This window comes from Canis lupus, chromosome 31 (assembly GCF_003254725.2).
Source record: "Canis lupus dingo isolate Sandy chromosome 31, ASM325472v2, whole genome shotgun sequence".
Classification (NCBI taxonomy): Eukaryota; Metazoa; Chordata; class Mammalia; order Carnivora; family Canidae; genus Canis; species Canis lupus.
In genome coordinates, this window is record NC_064273.1 from 27,716,621 (window position 1) to 27,741,296 (window position 24,676).

A 24,676-nucleotide genomic window follows, 5' to 3' on the forward strand; every position below is an offset into this window, starting at 1 on the left:
GGCCGCCCACCCCTGCCAGGCCACGCGCACGGCTCCTCAGAGCCCAAGGCCCTGTGGCTCGTCCGGCCTGCTTGAGAAGTAGCCAGGGCCGCTGGGACCGGGAGCCTGTGTTAGTTTGCTGGGGCTGCAGTAAACCAATGACTGCTGGGGTGGGGGTGACTGAACACAGCAGAAGTTCATTCCCTCGGGACTCTGGAGGCCAGAAGCCTGAGGTCAAGGTGTGGCAGGGCCAGGCTGCCTCTGGAAGGTTCTACCGAAGAATCTTTCCTTGCCCCTTGCAGCTTGTGGTGGCTGCAGGCAGTCCTCTGGTTTCCTTGGCTTTTAGATGTTATCAGTCCAGCCTTTAGTGACAGTGTTCCCTGTGTCCCTTCCCTTCATCTAAGGACAGCATCACACCTGTCAAGTACCAGCCTACTCCAGGATGACCTCATTTTAACTACTTACAACTGCAAGAACCCTATTTTCAAGTAAGGGGGCATCTGCGGTTGCTGGTGAACATGAATTTATGGTGGGACACTGTTCAACCTGTGACAGTCCCCCCAGCCACCCCCACCCCTCCCTTCGGAGCAGGCCTTACCCCAGAGAAGGAGGCCTCGCACTGGTTTCCTCTCCAGGACCGGGGAGGGGTGTCACCCCAACATAAAATGGCATCCTCTCACTCCAGGAAGGCTCTAGCTAGTGGGAGATCCGCCAACCCAAATCTCCTCAGGGACAGGCATCTACATGCCCAAGGGACACCCACTGGAAATTTTTTCCAGCTTTATGGAGATGCTTCAGGATTTCTTGGCTCCTGGCCAATCCCAAAGGGCAAGAGCCCTCCGAGCCATCCAGTGGGCCATGCCAGACCGAGGCCTACCACTCAGGCAGGAAAACTGGCACCTGCTCCTTCAGCCTCACCTCGAGCCCGGTTTGGGGTCTCCTTCATGGGCGCTGCTAGGGAAGCCCTGCCTCCCATCTTCACACTGGCCAGCCCCTCCCTGCGAGGGGGAGCCCAGGACCTCTGGGGAGTGGTGAGTTCCTGGGCCTCTTGTAACCCAGCTGAATATTTTCCAGGTTATCTAACCAAACTCCTGCAAAACCACACCGCCTATGCCTGTGACGGGGACCATTTGAATCTGCAGTGTCCTCGGCATTCCACGATAAGTGTCCAATCGGCATTTTATGGGCAAGATTACCAAATGTGTAACACCCAGCAGCCTGCCTCCCAGAGGGAAGACAGCTTAGCCTGTGTGGCTCCCACCACATTGCAGGTACTGCCTTTCGTAGACGCTTTAAGATGATAAAATGGTTCTCTCTCATTCTCTCTCTCTCCCTCCCCCTTTCCCTCTCTCCCTCTCTCCCTCTCTCCCTCTCTCCCTCTCCTCCCTCTCCTCCCTCTCCTCCCTCCCTCTCTCCCTTTCCTCTCTCTGTCTCTCTGTGTATATGCTGACGATTATATAGTTCACTCCAAGCAAACCTCATCCATCAAAACCCCAATCCCTACAAATCACCAATTTCACGGGTGAGCTACCATTTGCTTTTCAAAAGGATCCTTCACCAAACAAGTCTAGATGGAATTCCTCCTTCCTGGAGAGCTCCCTCAACACACTTGCAATGTGAGTTTATCCGAGGCATCACTCCTCAGTGCAGTGCAGACTCGTCGGGCTTCCACCTCCAGGGCCACCCCTCCCCTCAGTAGCCCAGTAGGGAGGGAAGGGTGTGGATTCTTTAGTGGAAACCACAGGGAGGCAGACAGCCGAGGTCATGATCAACTTCCCAGAGAACGCACTGGAAAGGGAGACATCAATTGTGGTCTTGAAAAAAAAGAAGGTTTTCTTCTCCGGTCATAGATAATGAGGTTATTCTAGTTTCGAGTGACTTCGGGCAGCCTTTGGCTGATTTGTCCTTCTATTGGGATACTATCAGGAATTAGTGGAGAGGGGATCAGCTAAGGCTTTCTTTCTTTCTTTCTTTCTTTCTTTCTTTCTTTCTTTCTTTCTTTCTTTCTTTCTTTTTTTTAGTTGGTATTAGGCAAAAATTAGTGTAGGAGGTCAGAGCTAGTATTTCTTTTTTTTAAGATTTTATTTATTTATTCATGAGACACATACACACACATACACACACACACACACAGAGAAAGAGAGAGAGAGAGAGAGAGAGAGAGAGACACAGGCAGAGGGAGAAGCAGGCTCCATGCAGGGAGCCCGATGTGGGATTCCATCCCGGGTCTCCAGGATCACACCCTGGGCTGAAGGTGACGCCTAACCGCTGAACCACCCAGGGATCCCCAGAGCTAGTATTTCAATAGTGATTTTGGACTATTCTTGGCTCTTTGATTATTTTCGGCCACAGGAAATGTGGGTAAAGATAGATTTCCTAGGAAGACAACAGAATCATAGAATTGGCATGACTGCTGTGTGGCTCTCCCTAAGGCCCAGAGAGGAGATACAAAAACAATGTGATAGTATAAGGATTTTTCTATTTCTCACACCATCTATTGCTTCCATCCCAAGCATTGTAGTATCTGGGTGGTCGTGTGATTGGTAAAGATGGCAGCTGAGTAGCCAAAAGAACGTGTTCCAGTGAATTCCCTGGACGTGGGTTCCACATCCTGAGGAGAGGCCACAAGTTGCTTCTGGAGAAGAGCAGTTATTTTGCTTGTGTGCCCCGCCCTCCATCCCTTCCCCTTCAGATGCCCCCCAGCAGCCGTATCCCTGTTGGCCTGCCCCTGGTCCTTACCCCATCATCCTTGGCCACCCATCCCTGGTGCCCGGGCCGTCCCCTGCTCTCCTGGGTGCCAATAGGACAGGAGGGAGCGCCTGCCTTGCGAAACTATGAACTCCTGGCACCCTGGAGCTCCAAAGCGTGGGCACCACCCTCACCCTGCAACATGGGTGCCTGGCTCTGCCAGGCAGGCCCCAGGGAAGAGGATGTTTCCATAGCCAAGCTGACAAGTTAGCATTTGTGAACACAACTCCGATGTTGTTCAGAAGGTTTGTTTGCCAGAAACATCCCCGCGCACTGCTTTTTCATCCAGAGATCAAGAGATCCTTTATATTTTGTGTCTCTTTTGAATGGCATTTGGGAACCGTGGCAAGGTGCTCCCTCCTCCTCAGAGTCAAGTTGCCCGATGAGGGAGAGAATAGGGGCACCTTGGCTCATCTGGCCCGAGGTTAAGCGTCAACAGGAAGTCCCCCCTGTGCATTTTTCAGCTGTTATTACACAGTTTGGAGCCAGCTCTGCCTTGAGTCCCGCTCTGGGGTTGTAATACGTGGAGCCACTCAAGAGGCTGAGTCATTTCAGGAAGACCCTCGGCCATGAGGACGTGTACTGTCTTTGGGGGGTCCTCAGGGTTTCCCTGGGCTTCTTTCCTGACTTCATGCACGTCCATTGGGCCCTTGAGGGGATAACCTGGTAGGGCCAGCAGCCTTCATGGAGATGCTCCAGCAACTACTGTGAAAGCAGGGTGACTCGGGCTCTTGAATCTGCGCTAAATTCAGTCTAACAAGAATAAGTTAAATTCTTGGGAAATTTTCACTGGACGTGGTGTCCTGTTCACAGAAACTGAGTGTAAGGCTTCTGTGGTTGGCATGGGCAGGGCTTGTTCCATTTTGGAAGTAGAAGAGCAGCAGTGAGGCGCTAAGGCCCCCCCAGGACCCCGTGTAGGTAGGGGGCTCCGTGAGCTTCCCCAGAGCAGATCCCTTCACAACAGAGTGAACTGCCTGGAAAAAGTTGAGAGAAAGAGATATTTGAAGGAAAACTTTTAAGCCAAATGCTCAACAGTACAGCCTGAGTATTTCACAAAGAAGGGAACAAGTGGGTCCTGTGCCCTCGAGGTTGGCAAGAGCGGGAATTGGGTTTTTGATTTTTATCCGTTGGCCTTGGGTTGGGTCTCCAAGGTCTCCCCCAAATGCTGAGTTCTCTGTGGTCTGTGGCAGGCTGTTTCTGAGGATGGAAAGCTCCGGCTGTGAGTCCTGACCCCCCAGAGAGTTCTCTCTGCCCTCCCGGGAGGGACCTCCAAATCCCAGCTAGCCCATACCCTGAGCTTCTCGAATCTTGCTCATGTGTCCTGGAGCCCTCATGATGCGGTGGTACTTTTGCCAGAACCATCGGCAGCGCTTCCAGCTGAGGCAGATCAGAGGCCTGTCTTCTGAAGGGGGGTCTGGCACCATTGGGTCAGATTTCTTGTTCTGGGAAAGATCAGGAGACAGGAGCCGACCTGACCACGCAGGTATTATACGTGCTTTCGTCTTAGACACAGCTCACAGCAGCTCGAAGGTTCTTGGTATGGAGCCCGGGGCTGGCAGACAGGTGTCCTGCCTTCTCAGAGCGGCCCGGGTGTGGGATCCCCCAGACACTGCGCCTGTGGTTCTCAAGCCTATCCTTTCTCTACTCCCTCATTTTAGAAAGTGCTGGACGAATGCCAGAACCAGCGGGCCTGCCACCTCCTGGTCAATAGCCGTGTTTTTGGACCTGACCTTTGTCCAGGAAGCAGTAAATACCTCCTGGTCTCCTTTAAATGCCAGCCTAGTAAGTAACTTCCGAGGGGGACAGCGTCTTTGGGGTGTGGGTTCCCTGTTTCAGTCACACCCCTCATGGGAATTCTCTGCTAGTTGCTGTTTGCCCAACTTAGAAACGTGTTAATAGCGATGTCTTACCCGTTTTTAAAAAATAGCTTATGTGGGTTTGTGTGTACTTGCATGTGTATACACCCATATATCCGTGAATCCTTGCAAATCCCTGAATCTAAAAAATCCTTTGTAGGGGTTCCTGGGTGGCTCAGTCGGTTAAGAAGCGTCTGCCTTTGGTCCAGGTCATGATCTCAGGGTCCTGGGATCGAGCCCCCTGTCGTCAGGGTCCCTGCTCATGGGGAGTCTGCTTGTCCCTCTCCCTCTGCCTCTCCCCCACCCCACTTGTGCGCTCTCACACTCTCTCTCTCAAATAAATAAATAAAATATTTTTAAAAATCACAGTATTTTAAAAAACCAATCCTTCCTACCATGTAAAACCCAGTTGTATCCATGCTCAAGGTGTCAGGGGTGGCAAGAGGCTTGCAGTTGCTTTTCCCCCAAAGGAGGAGCCAGTCCTCCTTTTCGAGGACACCCACCCTCCGCTACAGGACTGCTTGTTCTCACCAGAGGGCCAGTCGCACAATTGCCACTGGAGCCCCTGCTTCCAGATCTTTATGAACTCGCCTCTTCCACTTTCACCTCCAGCAGGGGCTCTGGACACGCTGTCTCTTCCTGAGGAAAAAGAGAGCTGAAGGGTTTCTGCCTGGAGCAACCTCTCTATTCTGGTTCTTACGCTCTTCTCCGTGGCCTTGTGCCACCTGTAACACACATCGGTGTGTGGGTAACCCGTTGCAGGCCCAAAGGAGCTGCTTTTCGGCGAGCAGGTCACACTTACAAGCGGGGAGGGTCAGCCATGGGTAACTGCAGCATTCAAGGCTCCCAGCAATCCTTGAAAACTTATTGGGAAGAGAGCAATGTTGTGGCAACAATATTGAACCAAAGGATCATATGAAGGAATAATCATTTAAAAAAAAAATTCTGCATCGCCATCCCAACACATCACTTTTGCATTTTGCATTTTGTTCTCTGTTGGTTTCTGCCTCTGGAACTCAGCATCCCCCACAAGACGCTGGCAGCCTGGGTGCAAGGGGGTGGGTGAGGCTTTGGGTCACACGCGTGTAGTGGTCTCAAGTGCACACTTGCAGAGAAAGCATTGGAACCTTTCAGCAAATATCCAGCCTTCTGTCTTCAGCCCTTTCCCTACTGGGGCCTGGATACCTCAGAACTTCCCCTATGGCTTTTCCCCCATACAGTGTGTTCAAACACACATTCACACTCACATGCACACACACTATCAGGCTCATCAATGTACGCACGGTCGCTCACACATACAGGCTGTCACCTGCACGTGCTATTGCACGCATTTACACTGTCACATACATAACTCACACGTGCACATGATCGCAAACACCCACCAGCAGGCCCGGACTTTGCACACCCAGCCAAGCCCTCCCCGGGAATTCTTGTCAACTCGTGCCTCACTCAGGAAAATCCCTTCTACATCTCTGTGTTCTGGATCTCCCATCCTTCTCAAGGCTTAATCTCCAAAGGGGCCATCCTGGGGCACCTGAGCGACTCAGTGGTTGAGCATCTGCCTTTGGCTCAGGTCGTGATCCCGGAGCCCTAGGATCGAGTCCTGCATCAGGCTCCCTGTAGGGAGCCTGCTTCTCCCTCTGCCTGTGTCTCAGCATCTCTCTCTGTCTCTCATGAATAAATAAAAAATTTTTTAAAATGGGCACCCTCCTTCCACGGTGGAAAAGACAGTCCTTTTTCAAATTGGCCCTTGTTCAGAATGGTAAGGATTGGAGAATCCGGGTGGCAGGAATACTCCCATCTATTGTGATACTCTTGTCACATTTTCTCTGTGTTGGCAACTTTTCATACTAAAAAGTCGTGAAGGACCAGCCTCTAAAAGACGTAAAAAGGCCCTTGTGAAGTTGGGACCCCGAGTATAAGCCAGTGCCAAGCTACAGCTTTAGTCCTGCACCGAGCGATTAGGTCTGATGGTTTGCTAATTTCATTTCAGCAAAACACTTATTAAGCACCCACTGTGCACAGGCGCCAGGCCTGCTGTTGGGCATGAAGAGAACTCACGTTTTGCAGAAGGTTTTTGGATGGTGATTCCATCTGGGACGGCTCCCAACGTTCCTTCAGCCAGCGAGCCTTTACTGACCCCTTCATGTAGCTCTTTCCTTCTTGTCCTTTAGGTTCTAGCAAATATCACTTTTCTCTAGAAAGACCAGATGTGTCCAAAAAACATCTCAGGAGGAGCCCTGGTCTCTTGGTGCCATGCAAGTAGCTAAGGGGGAATGGACCCCGGCAGGGGTGCAGGGAAGGCTTTCCTGGCAGGTGATGATGGAGCAGGGGACTGCAACATAGGGTTGGGCACAGAAGGAGGCCTGTGGCTGGAGGAAGCAGGGGGCTCCGAGGGGTGGGTGGGCAGGCAAGCAGGAGCACGGGCCAGGGAGCTGGGGCAGGATCCCCAGGCCCTGATGGCCAAGGAAGGAGGTGGACTCTTTCTGTAAGGTGGCATTTACGCAGGGAGGGTGCACAGCTGGGGTTTTAAAGTCCCGTCTGGCTGCCTTGTGTGGAACAGATTAGAGGCAGAGCCCTCGTGTCTTGGTCTGCTGGAGCTATTATAACAAAATGCCATAAACTGGGAGGCTAATGATCAACAGAGGTTTATTTCTTGTAGTTCTGGAGGCTGGGAAGCTTGAGATGTAGGTACTGGCAGCTTTGGTGTCTGCCGAGGCCCCCCTTCCTCCCAGAAGACTATCTTTTTGCTATAACCACTTTGTCAGAAGGGACGAGGAATCTCTCCGGGGTCTCTTGCATTAAGGACACTAATCCCATGCATGGGGGCTCCACCCTCCGGACTTAAGCACCTCCCAAAGGCCCCACCCCCTAATAACATTGAGTTGGGCTTTAGGATCTCACCTTGAGCCTATGGGAAACCAGAGCACCCAGGGTGACATGAACATTGGTGACCTGAGGCCCTGCAGGCTGGGAGGTGGCCCCTGTCGCTGTGAGGTGAAGGAAGAAGGGAGGTGATTCCCACACCCTCCCTCCTCTTTCTCTGTAGCCCTCTTGCCCCAGAGGCTCTTCTCTGTCTCCTGTGCCAACCTGAGCGTGACACCGATTGTCAAAGACGCCCTTGGTGCACCCAGAGGTGCGGGGACCCAACCCTCATCACGAAAGCATCTCTCCCCAGCTCTGCCAGTGTGCGGTGAAACCTGCCACCGTGGGAGTATTTACACCAGGGAGCTGGGCAAACACCACCAGTCAGGGCTGGCTTGTCGGCTGCTGGGAGAGCTGTTTTACCAGCAAACCTCACTAGAAAGAACCTTCTTTTCTGGAATGGGCATCATGCTTCACCTCCTTAAATCGCATCCTTTAAGGGGATCTTGGTTCCAGAGATGCTTGGGATTTAGGCAGTTCTGGGTTCATACCCCTGTGTGCCATGCAGTGGCAGCGTGATCTCGGGGAGCGTCAGGAAACTTCCAGCGTTGGGTCCTTGACTCAACTGTAAAGTGAGGATGATGTACTGTCTGCATGGGGCTGTGGTAAAGAGTATAGAGTACAGCACAGCGTAGACTAACTAAAACTCCAGTGCTGTTTGTGAGATGCTTAGCACAGGACTTGGCATGCAGTGGCCCTCGGTGATCGTGGCCATCATTCTGGAAGGCAGATTAACATCATCCTTTCTGAAGGTGTGACTGACTGAAGGGCCCTGAGACATCAGATTTAGGGGAGGGGGGTTAGGATGAGGTTGGCCCCAGGTGCAGGCAATAGCAGGACACGAATTTTATTTTATTTTATTTTATTTTATTTTATTTTATTTTATGTTTTAAAGATTTTATTTATTTATTCACGAGAGGCACACAGAGAGAGGCAGAGACAAGGCAGAGGGAGAAGCAGGCTCCTTGCAGGAAGCCTGATCCAGGATTCGATCCCAAGACCCCAGGATCACAACCCCAACTGAGGGCAGATGTTCAATCATTGAGCCACCCAGGTGTCCCTGTAGCAAATTTTAAAAACATATTAAAAGTGACTAAATCTCTCTCTGTATGTTGACAATATGGCATGCATGGCTGTTGTAAATAACATCAGTAATCACAGGGCCTCTTGGGGCTGGTCACCCTCCCCACCCCGCGTCGAAGGACCCCCGCTGACATGCAGGTGTGTGCGTTATTAAGGAAGCCCCACATGGCCCTCTACTTGGCAGAAGTAGGAGGGGGACCTTGTTACTGTTGTCTTTGGAGAAGATTCCTGGCTGTCCCCCTTCCCCGGGCTCCTGTCACTCTTCCCATCCAAACCCACAGGGCTGTTGGCGACCCTTCTGGAAGGCTGCCTCCACCTTTCTTAATCTGAGACCACAGAGCACTCTTGCCCAGCGCTAAAACAAAGTCTCTCTCTCTATGAAAAGTAGCAATTTGTTAGTTGTCCTGTTGCTTTTAGGACCAGGAAGTGTCACTGTTAGGCGACAGTGAATTAGCACATTCCCAAGGAACCGAGGGACCCAACATCACACAGCGGTAACTCCCAGGCACTTAGTAATGTGACACTCACAGGCCCTTCCATTCCAGGAGATGATTTGCCCCATAATCTGGGGACAGGATCACAGGAGGCCTGACACACGGGTGTTGTGTTACTCTGGGTGAGTTGGGCAGGCATCGAGGCCTCCTTTAACGAATGGGCCTTAATACACCAGAGAGGTGGTGGCTAATAAATGCACTTCATGACAAGCCTTAAAAAGTCTCTCTTAATTTTAAAAAATTCTGATGAGGGACGTCTGCATGGCTCAGAGCTTGGGTGTCTGCCTTTGGCCCAGGGCATGATCTCGGGGTCCTGGGATGGAGTCCCACATCGGGCTCTCTGCAGGGAGCCTGCTTCTCCCTCTGCCTGTGTCTCTACCTCTCCCTGTGTGTTCCTCATGAATAAATAAATAAACTCTTTAAAAAAAATAAAAAATAAACAAAAAGTTCTGATGAAAGAAAGAAAGAAAAGAAAGAAAGAAAGAAAGAAAGAGAAAGAAAAGAAAAGAAAGAAAGAAAAGAAAGGAAAGAAAGATCCTATTAAAAAGGAAAGCTTCCAGTTTGCTGAGATAAGACTTGGTTTTCATCCTTTTTGGCGAGCTCTGCAACTGGAAGGCATTCTTAACATTTTTCAGCATTCTCCCAGTTGGAAGGGTCCTCGGGCTCTTTTGGTGTGTCTACCCATGCCCTCTGTCCTGCATCAAAGGCCATCGTTCATTCTGGACCTTTGAAGTAAGGCAGTATTTTGGTGTTGGTGGGATTTAGCGTTTACTCAGAAAAAAAAGCACTGAAAACCTCATACCAGCGCAGACGTGACTCACCAAAATCAAACCCTCCGATGTCAGGGTCAGACTTGGTGTTCTTTATGTTTAGAAAAAGAAAACAAAGTTTTTCTTGGCTTTAGGTTTAAACTGTTGTATTAAGATTCCAGTGACCGGGCAAAGGGCATTCTGAACATTGCTTAGTCACCACTTAAGTTTTCCCTCCTCTGTTTGTTCCTTGTGTCTTCGAAGACTCGGTCGAGCAGGGATTCTGTGAGCATCTGTAATCTGGTTCACATCTTTCATTAATCTCGAGTGTTCTCATCATCACGCATTAAGGAACAGAGCCAGGCTGATCAGCGCCAGAGCTGATGGTATCTTGAGATCCTGAAGGTTTCCTCACTGCTGCTTCTCTGTTCGGTGGAGAAAAGCACAGGAATTTACAAGTGGCAGAAAGGTGGAATTTATATTTGGAAATTATTTTCTTTCGTGTTTTAAGTTTGAGGCTTAAGCATCAAGGATTCCAGGACACGAAGTCCCACGACCACCCAACCGGATGACCGGATGACCGAGGGTTGCACTAGTGTTTACCACTCACACCTTCCTGTCAGTGGGGGGCTTTCAAATTGGCTTGATTACAATGCAGAGTAAGGATTTTACATTTTGGCCCCGGGGTACATAACACACCCACAACTGAAAAGGTTTTTTTTTTTTTTTTTAATTATAAAATAGTGTTCATCCTTTTTTTGCATGATGCACTTTGATGTTTTCTAAACTCTGTTTTTTTGAGTTGTGGGTCACAATTTACTAACTTGATTTCATGAAAAGAATAGAATAGAATAGGCCTCAAATCAGTTTGAAAAGCTTTAGCTTGAGATGTATGAGGGATCTGGGAATGGTCTTTGGGGGGGGTGATCATGGTGGTAGTGGTCATGGGGGATGGTCATAGGAGATGGTCATGGGAGGGGTGACCATGGGAAGTGGTCATGCGGAATGGTCATGGGAGGTGATCATGGAGGGAGTGGCCATGGGAGACGGTCAAGGGAGAGGTGACCACGGGAGGTGGTCATGCAGAATGGTCATGGAAGGTGATCATGAGAGACAGTCATGGGAGTGGTTATAGGGGTGGTTATGGGGAGTGGTCATGGGAGATGGTCATGGGGGGAGTGGCCATGGGAGGTGGTCACGGGAAATGGTCATGGGAGTTGGTCATGGGGATGGTCATGGGAGGTGATCTTGGGAGATGGTCATGGGGGTGGTTATGAGGGTAGTCATAGGGATGGTCATGGAGGATGGTCATGGGGGGTGGTCATAGGCAGTGGTCATGGGGATGATCAGGGCAGTGGTCATAGGAGATGGCCATGAGGGATGGTCATGAGGGGTGATTCATGGGGGATGGTCATAGGAAGGGTGGTCATGGGAGGGGTAGTCATGGGGGAATGGTTATGAGGGGTTAGTTTTCCTTCTTCTTGACACATTCTTCCTCCCTATCCCTGGCTTTCCATGATAGCCTGAGTAGCTCCTGTAATTTAGCTCCTGTTGGCTTATTCGGCTGAAAAATCTTCCCATTTGCTCTGTAGCTGCAACATGGCTTGAACCTTGTTCTCACCATCATCATCACAACCACCTCTTCTTACATCAATACAGAGTTGGACATTTTATAAAGCATTTTTATATTTATTCTTCAACTTGACCTATTTCAAAGTAGAAAAATCTAGTACGGGGGTGATATAGTGATTTTTTTCCTTTCTAAAATATTGGGGAGGTGGGTAGAAGGGAACTATACATACAAATAAATGACCATAGTCTCCTTTGTGTTTTGCTTTGCGTTGCTTTTGCAAAGTTTAAGGTAAGTGGCAGGCTAGGGAAAGGTATCTGTAACACATAATAGATGAAAGTTGGCATCCAGAATATATGAATCACTCCCACAGTGTCTAAAAATCCAAAACACAACATGCCAAGGATCTGAAGAGGTGATAAAATTCATTGATACATTTAAAGATCTTAGAAAGGGGCTTAATCCAGAAGACAAGCTCAAAAAATATTAACTTTTATTATTTTTGAAATATCTTTATTGAGGTATAATTTGCATAGCATAAATGTCACCCATTGCAAGTGTGCCATTCATTGATTTTCAGTAAATCGCTGAGTTGTGCCATCACCACCACTGTCCAGCTATAGAACATTTCCATCATCTCAAAAGTGTCCTGTGTCCATTTCTTATCATTTTCCTTGGTTCCCAAACCTCAACCCCAACGGAACCACTAACCTACGTTCTGTCTGTATAACTTTGCCTTTTCTGGAGCTCTCAACAAAATAGGATCATACAATATGTGATCCTTTGTGTCTGGAGTGTTAACTATTATTACTTTTGGAATCAAATCATTCTGAAACATCTTTATTAATTTAATGTTTTTCCAGTACATTCTTAAAAAAAAAAATCAACCCAATCAACTATATTGTTCTGAGCAGCGCATTTACAACATCAACGCTGTGTGACGCTGCAAAGGGAAATGTTACGGTGGTATGCAGATTAAACAAACACAAATCTTTTCCTAAATTCTTTGGAAACAATCTGTGACCTGGTGTGGGTTGTTGTAAGGTAGCACGTGGTGGCAGCCTGAGCATCGGTTGCTCTTGGATCACCAGACTAGGGGCAGGCTCTTCATACTTTTCTAAAGAGGGCCTCCTCACAAGACACATACTCTGCTTTTTTCCCTTTTCCTAGCCAAGGAAATAATTTGCTTTTATGTTTTCTTTTTAAATATATAAATGGGGGTGTTAGAACATTAGGAAGTCTGGCAGTGAGGCTTATTAATCGGGCTGTCTCCAGAAATTTAATCTGCAGGCAGATAATTCCTGGTCTTTAACTATGTGGGTCCAAGCCAACGTTTGAGGAAAGGCTTCCTTCAATTAAGGAATCTCTCTCTCTCTCTCAACATCCTTTATGGCCAGGCCCATCCCCAAATCCAGTCCAGCGAGCCCTGCCTTCTGTACTTGGTCCCTGGCCCCTGTTTCCTCTCTGTGCACCTGCTGTCATTCCCGCCCTCTTCCTGAAGGGGGCGCTTTTTATTCCAGGGTCAGACCCCATGGGGATGGAGGGTTGGTTCCCACTGTCCTTCTCAGGGTGCAGCCCCAGAGGGGGATGAGTGGCCAGGGCTTGGGCAGGGCTCCCCGATTCCTTCTGAGAGGAGCTGATGGTGCCGCTGATTTTTGTTTCTGCTTCAGATGAATTAAAAAACAAAACCGTGTGTGAAGACCAAGAGCTGAAACTGCACTGCCACCCTTCAAAGTTTCTCAACATCTACTCTGCGAGCTATGGCAGGAGGACCCAGGAGAGGGACATCTGCTCCTCGGAAGGGGAGCGGCTCCCCCCCTTTGGTATGTGTTTTTGTGTGGCTACCATTAGGTGCCGAGGGGATAGGGCCCTGGCTCCCCATCTAGGGGTCAGGACCTGGAGGAGAGGGAGGTTCGAGGGCAGGGAGGAACCACCCTCAGGGTCCTGCCTCCTTCTGCCCCACATTCCTTTTTTTTAGATTATTTTTTTAAATTTTTATTTATTTATGATAGTCACACAGAGAAAGAGAGAGAGAGGCAGAGACACAGGCAGAGGGAGAAGCAGGCTCCATGCACCGGGAGCCCGATGTGGGATTCGATTCCGGGTCTCCAGGATCGCGCCCTGGGCCAAAGGCAGGCGCTAAACCGCTGCGCCACCCAGGGATCCCTGCCCCACATTCCTAAATCTGTCCACTGTTTAGTCATTTCACACCAAATAGTTATTGAGCACCGACTGTATGCAGGGCCCTGTTCTAGGTGTGAGGGAGTCTCAGGGACTAACAACACATGGTCTACATGGAACTGATCTTCCAGCAATGGACAAAGAGGTTGTGAGAGAATGAACAAACAGAAGGAGCCCGCGTGTCGTATTTCAGGTCCACATATGTACTAAGTGGAAAAGCCCACAGCGGAAGGGACGTTGGGGAGGCTGGGGTGTGCTGCAGAGAGGCATGGTCTTCCGGGGTCTCCGGGATGCTGAGCAGAGACTCGAAGGAGGACACCTACAGATACCTGGGGCGGCGTCCAGGTAGAGAGAAGAGCCTGGACCATCCCCGGTTGTTTAGTGTGCAGCGGAGCTCAGTGGGTCGTTCTTCGCAGCGATCTGCCGTCTGGCGCTGAGAGGTGATGGCCAGGATGTAGGGCCGGAAGCTCCCCCCATCGGAGTCACCCGATGTTATGATTAGTCAGGGCTCTCCAGAGCAACCGAACCCACAGGAGATGCGTATATGTATTTGGGGAAGAGAGACTGATGGTAAGGAATCGGCTCACACGGCGGTGGAGCCTGGCAAATCTGAAAGCTTGGGGCAGGTTGACAGTCTGGGAACTCAGGTAAGAGCTGGTGTTCAATCTTGAGTCTATGTCCTGTGGGGGTACCGGGCTGCAAACGGGCAGATTTTCTGGGTTGCAGCCTGGAAGAAAATTTCTGTATTCGGAAGACCTGGCCTTTTTTTTTTTTTTTTTTTTTTGACTCCAGCAAACTTTATTTTTGGCCCCAGGTCAGGGCTCCCAAAAGGCTTCCTAGCCAGTCATTTCAGAGTCTTCTACAGTCATTACCAAGTGGGCTTCCTCAGGAGGCCTTGCCATCCCCAACTCTTGACTTCTCCTGGTGCCACCCTCTCCTGTCACCTGGGCTCCAGTCTCCATCCAATGGCCCCAGGAATTCAAAGCATAGCTACCAGTTTGAAGGTGCCCTCAGGCTTCACAGGAACCACGTGGACAAAAGTCTTATAGAGCACAGCACCCTTGGGCAGCCTGGTAACCAGCTCCACAGCCTCTGTGTTGCTGGGACTGGGCACATAGACCTCCTTAGTGTGGCGACCACTCCCTCCTCCAGGGCATACAGGTGCTTCTTCTTCCCAAGGCCCACATGGGCTCCTGGGCGCCAACGGAAGTGGCATTGAGTTGCAAGGATGCTGCCAGCATCAACGTAGTGACCCTCCATTTTCCTGAGGCCAAAGCGTTTGCCTGGTGACTTTCCTCCCAGGTTTTTGGAGCTGCCACCTGTCTTCTTGGATGCATACCTGACGGCAAGAGACACAGCCTAAGGGGGGCTCAGCAGGGCAAGATGGAAGCCCCTTGCTATGTGACAAGCACAGGGCTGGCAGTCCTTGCTTTCAGGCCTGCAGACACAGCCAGTTAATCAGGGATACGCCGGAGTCTTCAGAGAAGCCTTGTGAGACTCTGGAGTCTACAAGTTGAGTTCCCTGAAATCAGGTTTCTGAAGTTTTAATGAGCAAAGGGAGTAGCAGCCGCCCGCATCCTCAGCGGGCCTGACTTTGCCCTTCAGTCCTTCAACTGATTGGTTGAGGCCCACCCACACCTGGAAGGGTAATCTGCTTTACTCAGAGGCCCCTTTAAATGTTAAATGTTAGTCCCGTCCTTAAAATATCTACACAACCACATCTAGACTGGTGTTTGACCAAATGACGGGACACCCTGGCCTAGCTGAGTTGAGATGTAAAATTAACCATCACGTACCCCAGTCTGCGGTGGGAAAGCGGGCCTGACCTGTATCCTCCGTATTACCAGAGGGAACAGTCAGTCCCCACGGGGAGACAGCCCAGAGAGCTGCACTGTATTCATCAGAATCTAAAACGAGCTCCGAGCGTATTAAATTGCTACCGTCACATGTGGAATTGAACATTCATTTTTAAGAAGAGATTCATACAAAACCAGTATCCTGGATCTGAAAAAATAAAAGACTGTAAAGTCACTGACCACACAGGCAAATTCTTGGGCAAGACTAGAGAGAGAACAAAAAGCTGTTCCCAAGGAATGCGTGCCACCAAGGCCCCTGGCCTGGTGTTCCGGGAAGGAAGGCCCCTCGGTGGTGGATGGTGGAGGGTCATTTGAAGGGTGGCTCTGGTGGCCCTGGTGGCCCAGAAAGACAGGCGGAGTGAAGTGCTGGGGGAGCTCTGGGGGAGAGGACTCCCATTTAACAGGCTTGGGTGCCAGACGGGGCAGAGAGGTCTTGGTGGGGGCTTCCCATGGTGTGTCACGGCACCACCCTCTGCCCCACGCCCCCGTGAGTGACCTGGGGGTTCCTGACACTCCAGTCTCCCTCTCATGTAACACCTGCATGTGTTCCGAACATCTCCCTCCCCTCTTCCTTCGGTCCAACTACCGCATTGGCCCAGGGGACCATTGCCAGGTCATTGCGGTCTCCCTCCTCCCCAGCTTGCCGTCCCCACCCCCTACCCCAGGGTGGCCAGAGGCATTCTCAAGGGCCAGAGTGATCGCTGTTCTTCTGAACATCCTGTAGTGACTCCCATATGGTCTCGTCCCCTTGGCTGCATAAGGGGCCCTTGGTGACGTGAGCTATTTCTGCAAAAAGGGACCCTCCTTCTTAATATTGGGGTGGGGCACCCCATGTCTCAGGCTTGCTACTTCGAACTTAGCCCCAGGTGTTTGGGGAGGCAGCACTAAGTCACATCTGCTTCCGCTGTTGCTTTGGGCAGAAGAAGTCGGTCAGCCAAGCGGGCAGATCCGCACACAGGGTGAGTGATTTACGTGCCCTGGGTCGCTGCCTTTGGTTCCTGGGAAGTTGGATGGGAGTTGGGTTTAAAGGGAAACGCAATCAGCCAAAGAAAATGTTAGCAGACATCATGGCTAGAGGACAGGTTGCCATAGAGACCTCGAGGAATCCTTAGGTCAGCCAGCTGTGCTCGTGCCATGAATAGCCCTAGTGGGCGCGGGGAAGGTCTGTGAATGGGAGACCGTGCCCCTTGCTTAGCGTGACACTTGGAAAGTGTCAGCCCTGGCAAAGTCACAGGGCAAAAGGAGGTTTCCTCGTCCTGGCCCCCCGGCCCCTCCCTTCCCTCACGGTCAAGGGCTTCTGTCCCTCGCCCCATTGGCTACACTTGAGGTTGGCTGCTGGCTGCATTCAGGACCCGCTGCCAAACCCTGGAGAGCGCCCGGCCCTGTGCTCTACACCCGGAGAGAGGCTCACAGGGAAAAGGAGAGGCCCTGGGGAGGCCAAGGATCCTCCCTTAGTCCCTTCTCCGCTTGGCAGCCGGAGAGATATTGATAAAATAAATCTGATCACAACGCCCACCCCCCACCCCTTAAAGCCCTGCGCTTTGCCCACTGTAATTAGAATAAATCCAATCTCCCAGGCCTCCAAACTGTGGGGCACTGCACACTCATTCATAGCCTGGAGCCTTTGCACAAGCTCTTCCTCTGGCCTGGAATGTTTTCGCCCCATCAGGCCGGAACCAAGTCGGATGTCCTTCTCAGCCAGGTCTCCTGGGGCTCCCTGCCCGGCCAGGCACCTCGTCTCTGCAGTCTCAGGCGGGCCTCCTCCCCTTGTGTCTTCATGACGTGGAAACCATCATTCCGTGTCTGTGGTCTGTTCCCCCAGGGGAAGGTAAGCCTTGTCTGCTGCCCGCAGGATTCCCAGCAGCTGGAGCAGGGCCTGGCCCAGAGTAGGGCCTGGATGAATCAGAGCCCCTCCTGAGGGAGGCGCCCCCATGGGCTCCTGCAGGTGGATGGTTGCCAGCCCAGAATGCGGGCTCGGTGTCGTCACAGCCTCCAACCCCTCATGAGATGCTGGAAATCCGGATTTTTTTTTTTTTCTTAATGTGAAATGTTCCAACTTTTTAAAACAGTGCATGAGCCAAACCAAACATGCCTACAGGCCACATCCGGTCCACAGGCTGCCAGTGTGATCTCTGCTCTAAGAACTCAGCAACATCGCTTTGAAGAAGGGGGAAAGGCTGTTTATTCTCCATCCTGGGACCTGACATGAATTTGGTAGGATGACTGTCTGGGGCCGGGTGGTCAGGCCTCACTGTGGCGTCTGGAAGGTGATGTGTGTACGGTTCGTCTGGTGGATGAGCTGCAGTCTGGTGGAGGCCCATATGCTCCAGCCCTGGTGCCTCCCTGGGAACACGCGTGGTGGGGGCCACCCAGGCCCCAGTGAGGCCAGGAAGCTCCGCTGAGCGTGGCTTTAGCACTGAAAAAATCCTGAGGGAGGGCATACCCAGTTCTTTCTGAGAGATGACGAGTAGGATCACCGTGACCGTCCAGAACCAGCACCATAAATACATTTAAGGGAAATAGGAAACCAGTGCAGCCATGGATGTTACCCATCAAGTGAGAAGCTCTTTCCTTTTTCAGGGTCTCCTCCAAGTCCTGGTGTGTGAGCTTAGAACAGTTTTTACCTAATGGTGATTCTGAAACAGATATGTTTGATTCTGGTTTGAAATTTCACTTTATATCCAGGGGGTCTTCCAGGTCGCCAGCAAAATCCTCACAATGCCAGTCATTTCTTCACGTCTTGTGACAGGGCTATCGTATAGTATTTAATTTACCGTTCCCTGGTGGCTGGGGGGGGGGGGTTGTCTTACTGATTCTGACTTTCAAATATTCTAAGTGATGTGTATTATGCTTGTAGCTTTTTCTTTCCTCTGGATTATTTCCTTGGGATAAATTCCCAGAAGTTTTATACTGAAAGAGGGCGTGGGCATGTTTACAATTCTTTATATGTATCCCCAGAGTTCTTTCCAAAAACTTTTTGTACCAATTTATATGCATAAACAGCGATGTAAGCCTTTGGGTTTCCTTGCAACTCTGGCAGACGTATGTGTGATTTTTCTTAGGATCTAATTTAACAGATATAAGATGATCCTCTTATTTGCCTTCCTTTGAATATTAATGACTATGAACATTTCCCATGCTTTTGTGGTTCTTGTATTTGCACTCTCGCCCACCATCCCTCTAGCCTTCCCCCCCCCTTTTTTTTTACCCCTGGTGGGACCCTTATTTTTTTCCCCCAAGTATTTTTAGATGATGAGTAGAGCTGTTAATCCTTGACGTGCTTTTCCTGCCACCAGTCTCCCTCTCGAGAGAGATATCTAGCATATCAGTGCCCATTCACTTTGAAGGTGGAAAGTTCTACTCTGAGATGTACTTGGCATCAAGGTGCAAAGGTTAGAGAGGCGCTTCTCTTCAAGGCCTTAGACTTTTGCTAACACTTCCAACTGATGCCCAAAGTTCAGTTCCAAAGCCACATCCGCATTTTGAGGAATTCTTTGTATCTCAGAAACTCATTTTTTTTTTTAAGATTTTATTTTTTGAGAGAGAGAAAGAGCACAAGCAGGGGGGAAGGGCAGAGGGAGGAGAAGCAGGTTCCTCACTGAGCAGAGAGCCTGATGTGAGGGCTCAATCCCAGGACCCTGGAATCATGCCCTGAGCCAAAGGCAGACGCTCAACCGACTGAGCCACCCAGACGCCCCAAAGAGAAGATCTTTAAAGAGATGTTTAAGGGGCACCTGGGTGGCTCAGCAGTTGAGCATCTGCCTTCGGCTCAGGGTGTGATCCCGGGGTCCTCGGATCGAGTCCCACATCGGGCTCCCTGCATGGAGCCTGCTTCTCCCTCTGCCTGTGTCTCTGCCTCTCTCTGTGTCTCTCATGAATAAATAAATAAAATCTTTAAAATTATAAATAAATAAATAAATAAATAAATAAATAAATAAATAAAATAAATGTTAAAGTTAGATTAAGGTCACATGGGTGCTAATCCAATATAACTTGTGTGCCTGTAAGAAGAGGGAGTTAGGACACAGACACACACAGAGGAAGACCGTGCATGGACACAGGGAGAGGATGGCCATCCCCAAGCCAAGGAGAGAGGCCTCAGAAGGAACCAAGTCTGCTGACATCTGGGACTTCCAGCCTCCAGAACGGAAATACATTTCTGTTGGTTACGCTCCCAGCAGGTGGTACTTGTTACAGCAGCCCTAGCCGACTGAGACTTCGATATAACACTAAACTATGAAAAAAAAAGCTGAGACGCGCAAGAGTGATGACTAAGCCAGCTGTGAGACCAGCTGCACAAGGTGGCATCTCGCCGGCACACGAGTTCCAACACAGCTACATGTGGTGTCTTACCTTGAGGTTGATGAGCCTTCAAAGATGCACCTGAAAGATCTTCCAGCAAGTCAGATCCATCAGACCCTATGTCTTGTCGAGGGGAAGAGAAGGGAAGGTGTGACAGTGAGTGATTATTGTTGGCCCCAAGTGAACACCAGGGCAATTGCAAGTTCACAGAGAAAGGAGTGAGCCTTCCCACAGACCTGGGCATGAACTTTGGGAAGGCCCCTGGCCGGGCGTCCACTGTGATATGTCATTTCCTGCTGCAGTTACATTTTCTGGGTGGGCTCCAGAGATCCTGCTGTTTCCTTAGTAAGAGAACTAGAAAACCACCCAGTGGGCCTCAAGGTCTGGGCGAAGGCCATCCCAAGGCCAAGTGTGGGCAGGCCTCGACTTCCCAGCCAAAGAGTAAAGTGCTAGGGGTCCCCACTGCCAAGAGCAGCCTAATTATCAAAATAAACACACGTTGTGAGGATTAATTAGCTTCAGTTTCAGTGTTAAACAATAGCTAAAAAAAATAAAAATGAAATGGTTGAGTATCATGTTATCAGATGTATTGGGTGTGGAGGATGGTTTGCCAGGAAGAGAGGGTGCACACAAAATCAGCCTCAGAGGGAGATAATGGCTTGGAAATAAATCCTGCAAACAGTTCGGAGCTCAGTGTCAACAAGGATATGGTCGGTCAGACCTGAGTCAGACCTGAATTACCTTGGGCCCCTTCCTGAAAACACACTGTGGGTTTCACTCTTACCAAGATAAACTCTTTTGCTCCCAGGATAATTTAAGAGCGAGAAGCCCACCTCTGTAAATCACGCTCGTCACAACCTCTTGGGTCAAACAGGGTTGTGGTCATATAAATGAGATGGATTTCTTTTTCCTTCCTGCATTAGTCTTAAAGAATATGGTCAGGCACATGTCCTAAGAAAATATAAGGTTCCCCAGAGCACTCGTACAATTCTGGCAGGAGTGTGAATCAAGAGAACTCTTCTGGATAACACTTTGGTGGTGTGTATCAAAAGCCTTAATATTTTGGGACGCCTGGGTGGCTCCGTGGTTGAGCATCTGCCTTCAGCCCAGGGTGTGATCTCAGGGTCCTGGGATTGAGTCCCGCATTGGGCTCCCCGCAGGGAGCCTGCTTCTCCCTCAGTCTATGTCTCTGCCTCTCTGTGTGTCTCTCATGAATAAATAAATAAATAAAAATATTTTTTAAAAAATCCTTAATATTTTGAATAGCCTTTGACAAAGCAATCTACTTCCAAGAATTCCTATGGAAACTCTCATGCTTGTTGTATAGATATTTAGCTCTTGGCATGTTCCACATAGAACTTTTTTTTTTTAATCTATCTATCTATCTACCTATTTATCTATTTGAGAGTAGGAAAGAATGCAACGTGGAGGGGGAGGGGCAGAGAGAGAGTGAGAGAGAATCTCCAGCAAACTCCCCGCTGAGCATGGGCTTAATCCCAGGACCCTGAGATCAGGACCTGAGCTGAAATCAAGAGTCCGATGCTTAACTGGCTGAGCCACTCAGGTGCCCCCCAACATAGAACTGCTTCTAATGTTTAAAACCAGAAATCCCCTGAATGATGATTGCATTGGGTATTGTAAATAGAGCTGGTGCATCCATAAAATGGAGAATTACGCAAGTCTTTAAAATGATATTCATGTTAAAATTTGCACAGCTATGTTAAATGGGAAAAAAGTAGCATACGAAATATGTGTATGACACCATTGAGGGGGAAGGGCATTCACACAGGGAAAAGTGGCTAGAAGGAGGTTCCTTAAAGGTTAATCATTTTGAGGTGGGTTTTTTTTCCCCCGAATTTACTGGAAATTTTTATTTTTCTAGCTGTGGCTTATCTGTGCTTTTCAAGTTTTCAACTCTAAATGCGTATTTCCTTTGTAACAGAATAAACGCTAGTTACATCAGGCTTCTAAGAATAATTTCGTAATTCAGATGGCTACTTCTTCCCAATGCAGAAATCGTACATCCCATTCTCAGATCTTGACTGTGAATTCTGAAGGAGTTGGGAAAAGGATTTGTGAGCCTATAGACTCTTGGGAGTGGAACTGCTGAGTCTGCGGATGTGAAATGTGCCGATTTAAAAGATGCCCATGCGTGTTCCAGGGTTGGTTTATACTCCCACCAGCCAAGTTCAAGGGTTTCCATTGATCCGTATCTTCTTCAACACTTGGGATTGTCAGTCTTTTAAGTTTTGCTGATCTAGAAAGTGCAAAATAATATTTTATTGTGGTCTTAATTTGTATTTCCCTCATTTGTGTATTATAGAAACAATTATATGTAACTTATTATAATAGGTATATTACATTTATGATAAATAGCCTATGCCGCAGAGTCATTGGAAACACCACATCAGTTGACGTACAAGTGCCAGCAACGGCTGTCATAACGTTGTTAGGTGTTGTTATAAGTGAACCGACCTTTTTAAGGTCTCTCAAATTCTCTCCTCTGTGCTCTGCTCTTCAAGCTTTTAATTCCTTCCAGTGTGTATTATTTTTTAAAAGATTTTACTCATTCATTCATTCATTCATTCATTCTTCATTCATTTAGAGAGAGTGGGGGAGGGGCAGAGGAAGAGAGAGAGCATCTCCAGCAGACTCCCCGTTGAGTGCGGAGCCCCAACAAGGCTCAGTCCACGACCCTGAGATGGTGACCTGAGCCAAAACCAAGAGTCAGGTGCTCAACCCGTGGAGCCGCCCAGGCGCCCCGCCTAGTGTGTATTATTAAAATTTCCTCCAAATGGAGTTTGGTTCTCTTTCTCTCCCAGGGCCTCCCATGCACTGTCCCTAAAGGTCAGTGGCACCAGCCATTCCTTTGGGCCCCACGTCATTTGCAGAATAGAATCTGTCTTTGGCTGAGCATGCAGAGGCAAACTCAGGCTCTCTCCAGGTGCCTTTTCCCCCTCGTTCTCTGTGGCTTCCCCGTCTGCACCCACTGTTCCAGCTCACGGTCGACCCCCTAGACTCCGCTTAAGTGATGCTAGCCCGCTTACTGTGGTGTTTCTGCCTCTCTGTCTTGCTCGCCTCTACCCAATTCATGCACTTTCCCCTGTGACCGAGTCCCTCTGCCCCATAAAGCCTGTCGTGACCACTGTGGTCCATGCCGATCGCTCCTGTCTCCGACCCCAGCACCTCTTGTCCTGGCCACGTACTGCTGACACTCACCCCGTTTCACATTGTCAGACATCAGGTCCCACATGTGGGTTTTGTCTCCAGCTCCAGCGCACCCTGCGAATCCAAGATAGACTTCTTCTGACTTGTTTTTCCTGACAGCACATGACACCCCCTGTGCCTCACCTCTGTACATGTTAGATTAATGTTTGCTCGTTGTGATGGCATTGTGGCAGGTGCTGAAAAACATGTCCTCATGTCTCTTAGTTCATCTCATTCATTCGTTCATCATTATTTTCTAGGTTTCTGCACCTGGCCAGGATGTGGGAATTAGATGACAAACAAGATGGAAAGAGTCCCTGTCCTCTTGGAGCTTCTGTTCACGTAGGGGTGATGGATTCTCGAAATAGACAAGTAGGGGTGCCTGGGTGGCTCAGTCGATTAAGCAAGCGTCTGACTCTTGATTTCAGGTCGTGATCTCAGGGTCTTAAGATCAAGCCCTACTGATCTGGCTCCATGAGCAGCATAGATCCTGCTTAAGATTTTCTCTCTTCTCCCTCTGTACCTCCCCTCCGCTCGCATGCTCTCTCTCCAAAATAAACGAAAACAAACAAACAAATAAATAAAAATATTTTAAGGAGTGGTAAGAAGCATAAAACATAAAAATCTTCATATTTTGCCTATTCTGTATGCAGGGCTAGTTATATAACTTGCAGGGCTTGTTGGAGAATGAAAATGTAGGACCCCTTGCTCAAAGATATGTGAGAATTTCCAGATGGTGACAGCAGGGCGTCAGCGTAAGCTCAGGGCTGTCCTAGCACATGTCAGGAGGCCCACTCTGCCTGTATGGTACTTAGCCCATATGATAAAGCATCTTGAGTATTTTAATGAGACATAAAATGATCCCAGAAACTATCTCCATGAGCTCTGAAATCCAGCTCAGTGTTGTTACTTACGTAAAGTAGCATAAGCTACACGGTAGCCAGATACGGATGCAACATAAAATTTCTTGTTGATGTTCCCTGCCTTTCAGACTGCTTGTCTTACTCAGCTTTGCAAGTATTATCCAGGAGGTGCTATGGGAAGCAGAGATGCAAAATCATGGTCAACAATCACCATTTCGGGAGCCCCTGTCTGCCAGGAGTGAAAAAATACCTCACTGTCACCTATGCCTGTGGTAAGAAACTGCTCGAAGTTCGTTGCCTCTTTGGGAGGTGAGGATCATGGGATCAAAAGGCATTTTAATGCGACAAACCAAACGATGCTACTCCTGAAACTGTGTTTGTCCTACACAGTATCCAACAGTACCTTTTAAAATCCTTTATTTCTGTGTATGGGGTTCACATTAGATAAGCAATACGAGTTCTTCGGTCAAAATTTGTCTTAAAGGGTCTTTTAGCCATCAGGTTGGCAGCAAATGGGAAGAGTAGGAAAATAATAAGCAGGGGCAGCCCGGGTGGCTCAGCGGTTAGCACCGCCTTCGGCCCAGGGCCTGATCCTGAAGACCCAGAATCGAGTCCCGCGTCGGGCTCCCTGCATGGAGCCTGCTTCTCCCTCTGCCTCTCTCTCTCTCCTCTCTCTCTCTCTATGTCTCATCTGAATAAATTTTAAAAATCTTAAAAAAAAAAAAAGAACAAGCAAATGAGAGAAGAGTGATTTTAATCTGGGTGCTTAGGAGGCTCTGAAATTTACGGGGTGTGTTATTCAAGCTCACAGAAGTGTTGTATGGCTCCTGGTTAACCTTGCAGCCTTGGTTTGAGGCTCTAAA

The 24,676-nt window shown here is 49.3% G+C and overlaps 1 protein-coding gene across 9 annotated transcripts in view; it reads left to right on the top strand.

Moving 5' to 3' along the window:
• EVA1C (eva-1 homolog C) overlaps positions 1–24,676 on the top strand; it is a 79,736-nt gene that overhangs the window by 36,753 nt on the left and 18,307 nt on the right. For 7 of the 9 annotated variants that reach the window (XM_035709458.2, XM_035709456.2, XM_025449712.3 and 4 more), the window contains exons 2-5: positions 1,054–1,250; positions 4,386–4,509; positions 13,075–13,227; positions 23,942–24,085. In XM_035709458.2, the coding sequence (XP_035565351.2) occupies positions 1,179–1,250; positions 4,386–4,509; positions 13,075–13,227; positions 23,942–24,085 (493 nt within the window). In that variant the 5' untranslated portion in view covers positions 1,054–1,178. The remainder of the gene's footprint in view (positions 1–1,053; positions 1,251–4,385; positions 4,510–13,074; positions 13,228–23,941; positions 24,086–24,676) is intronic. The other 2 variants (XM_049104539.1, XM_025449717.3) reach the window with 2 other exon arrangements.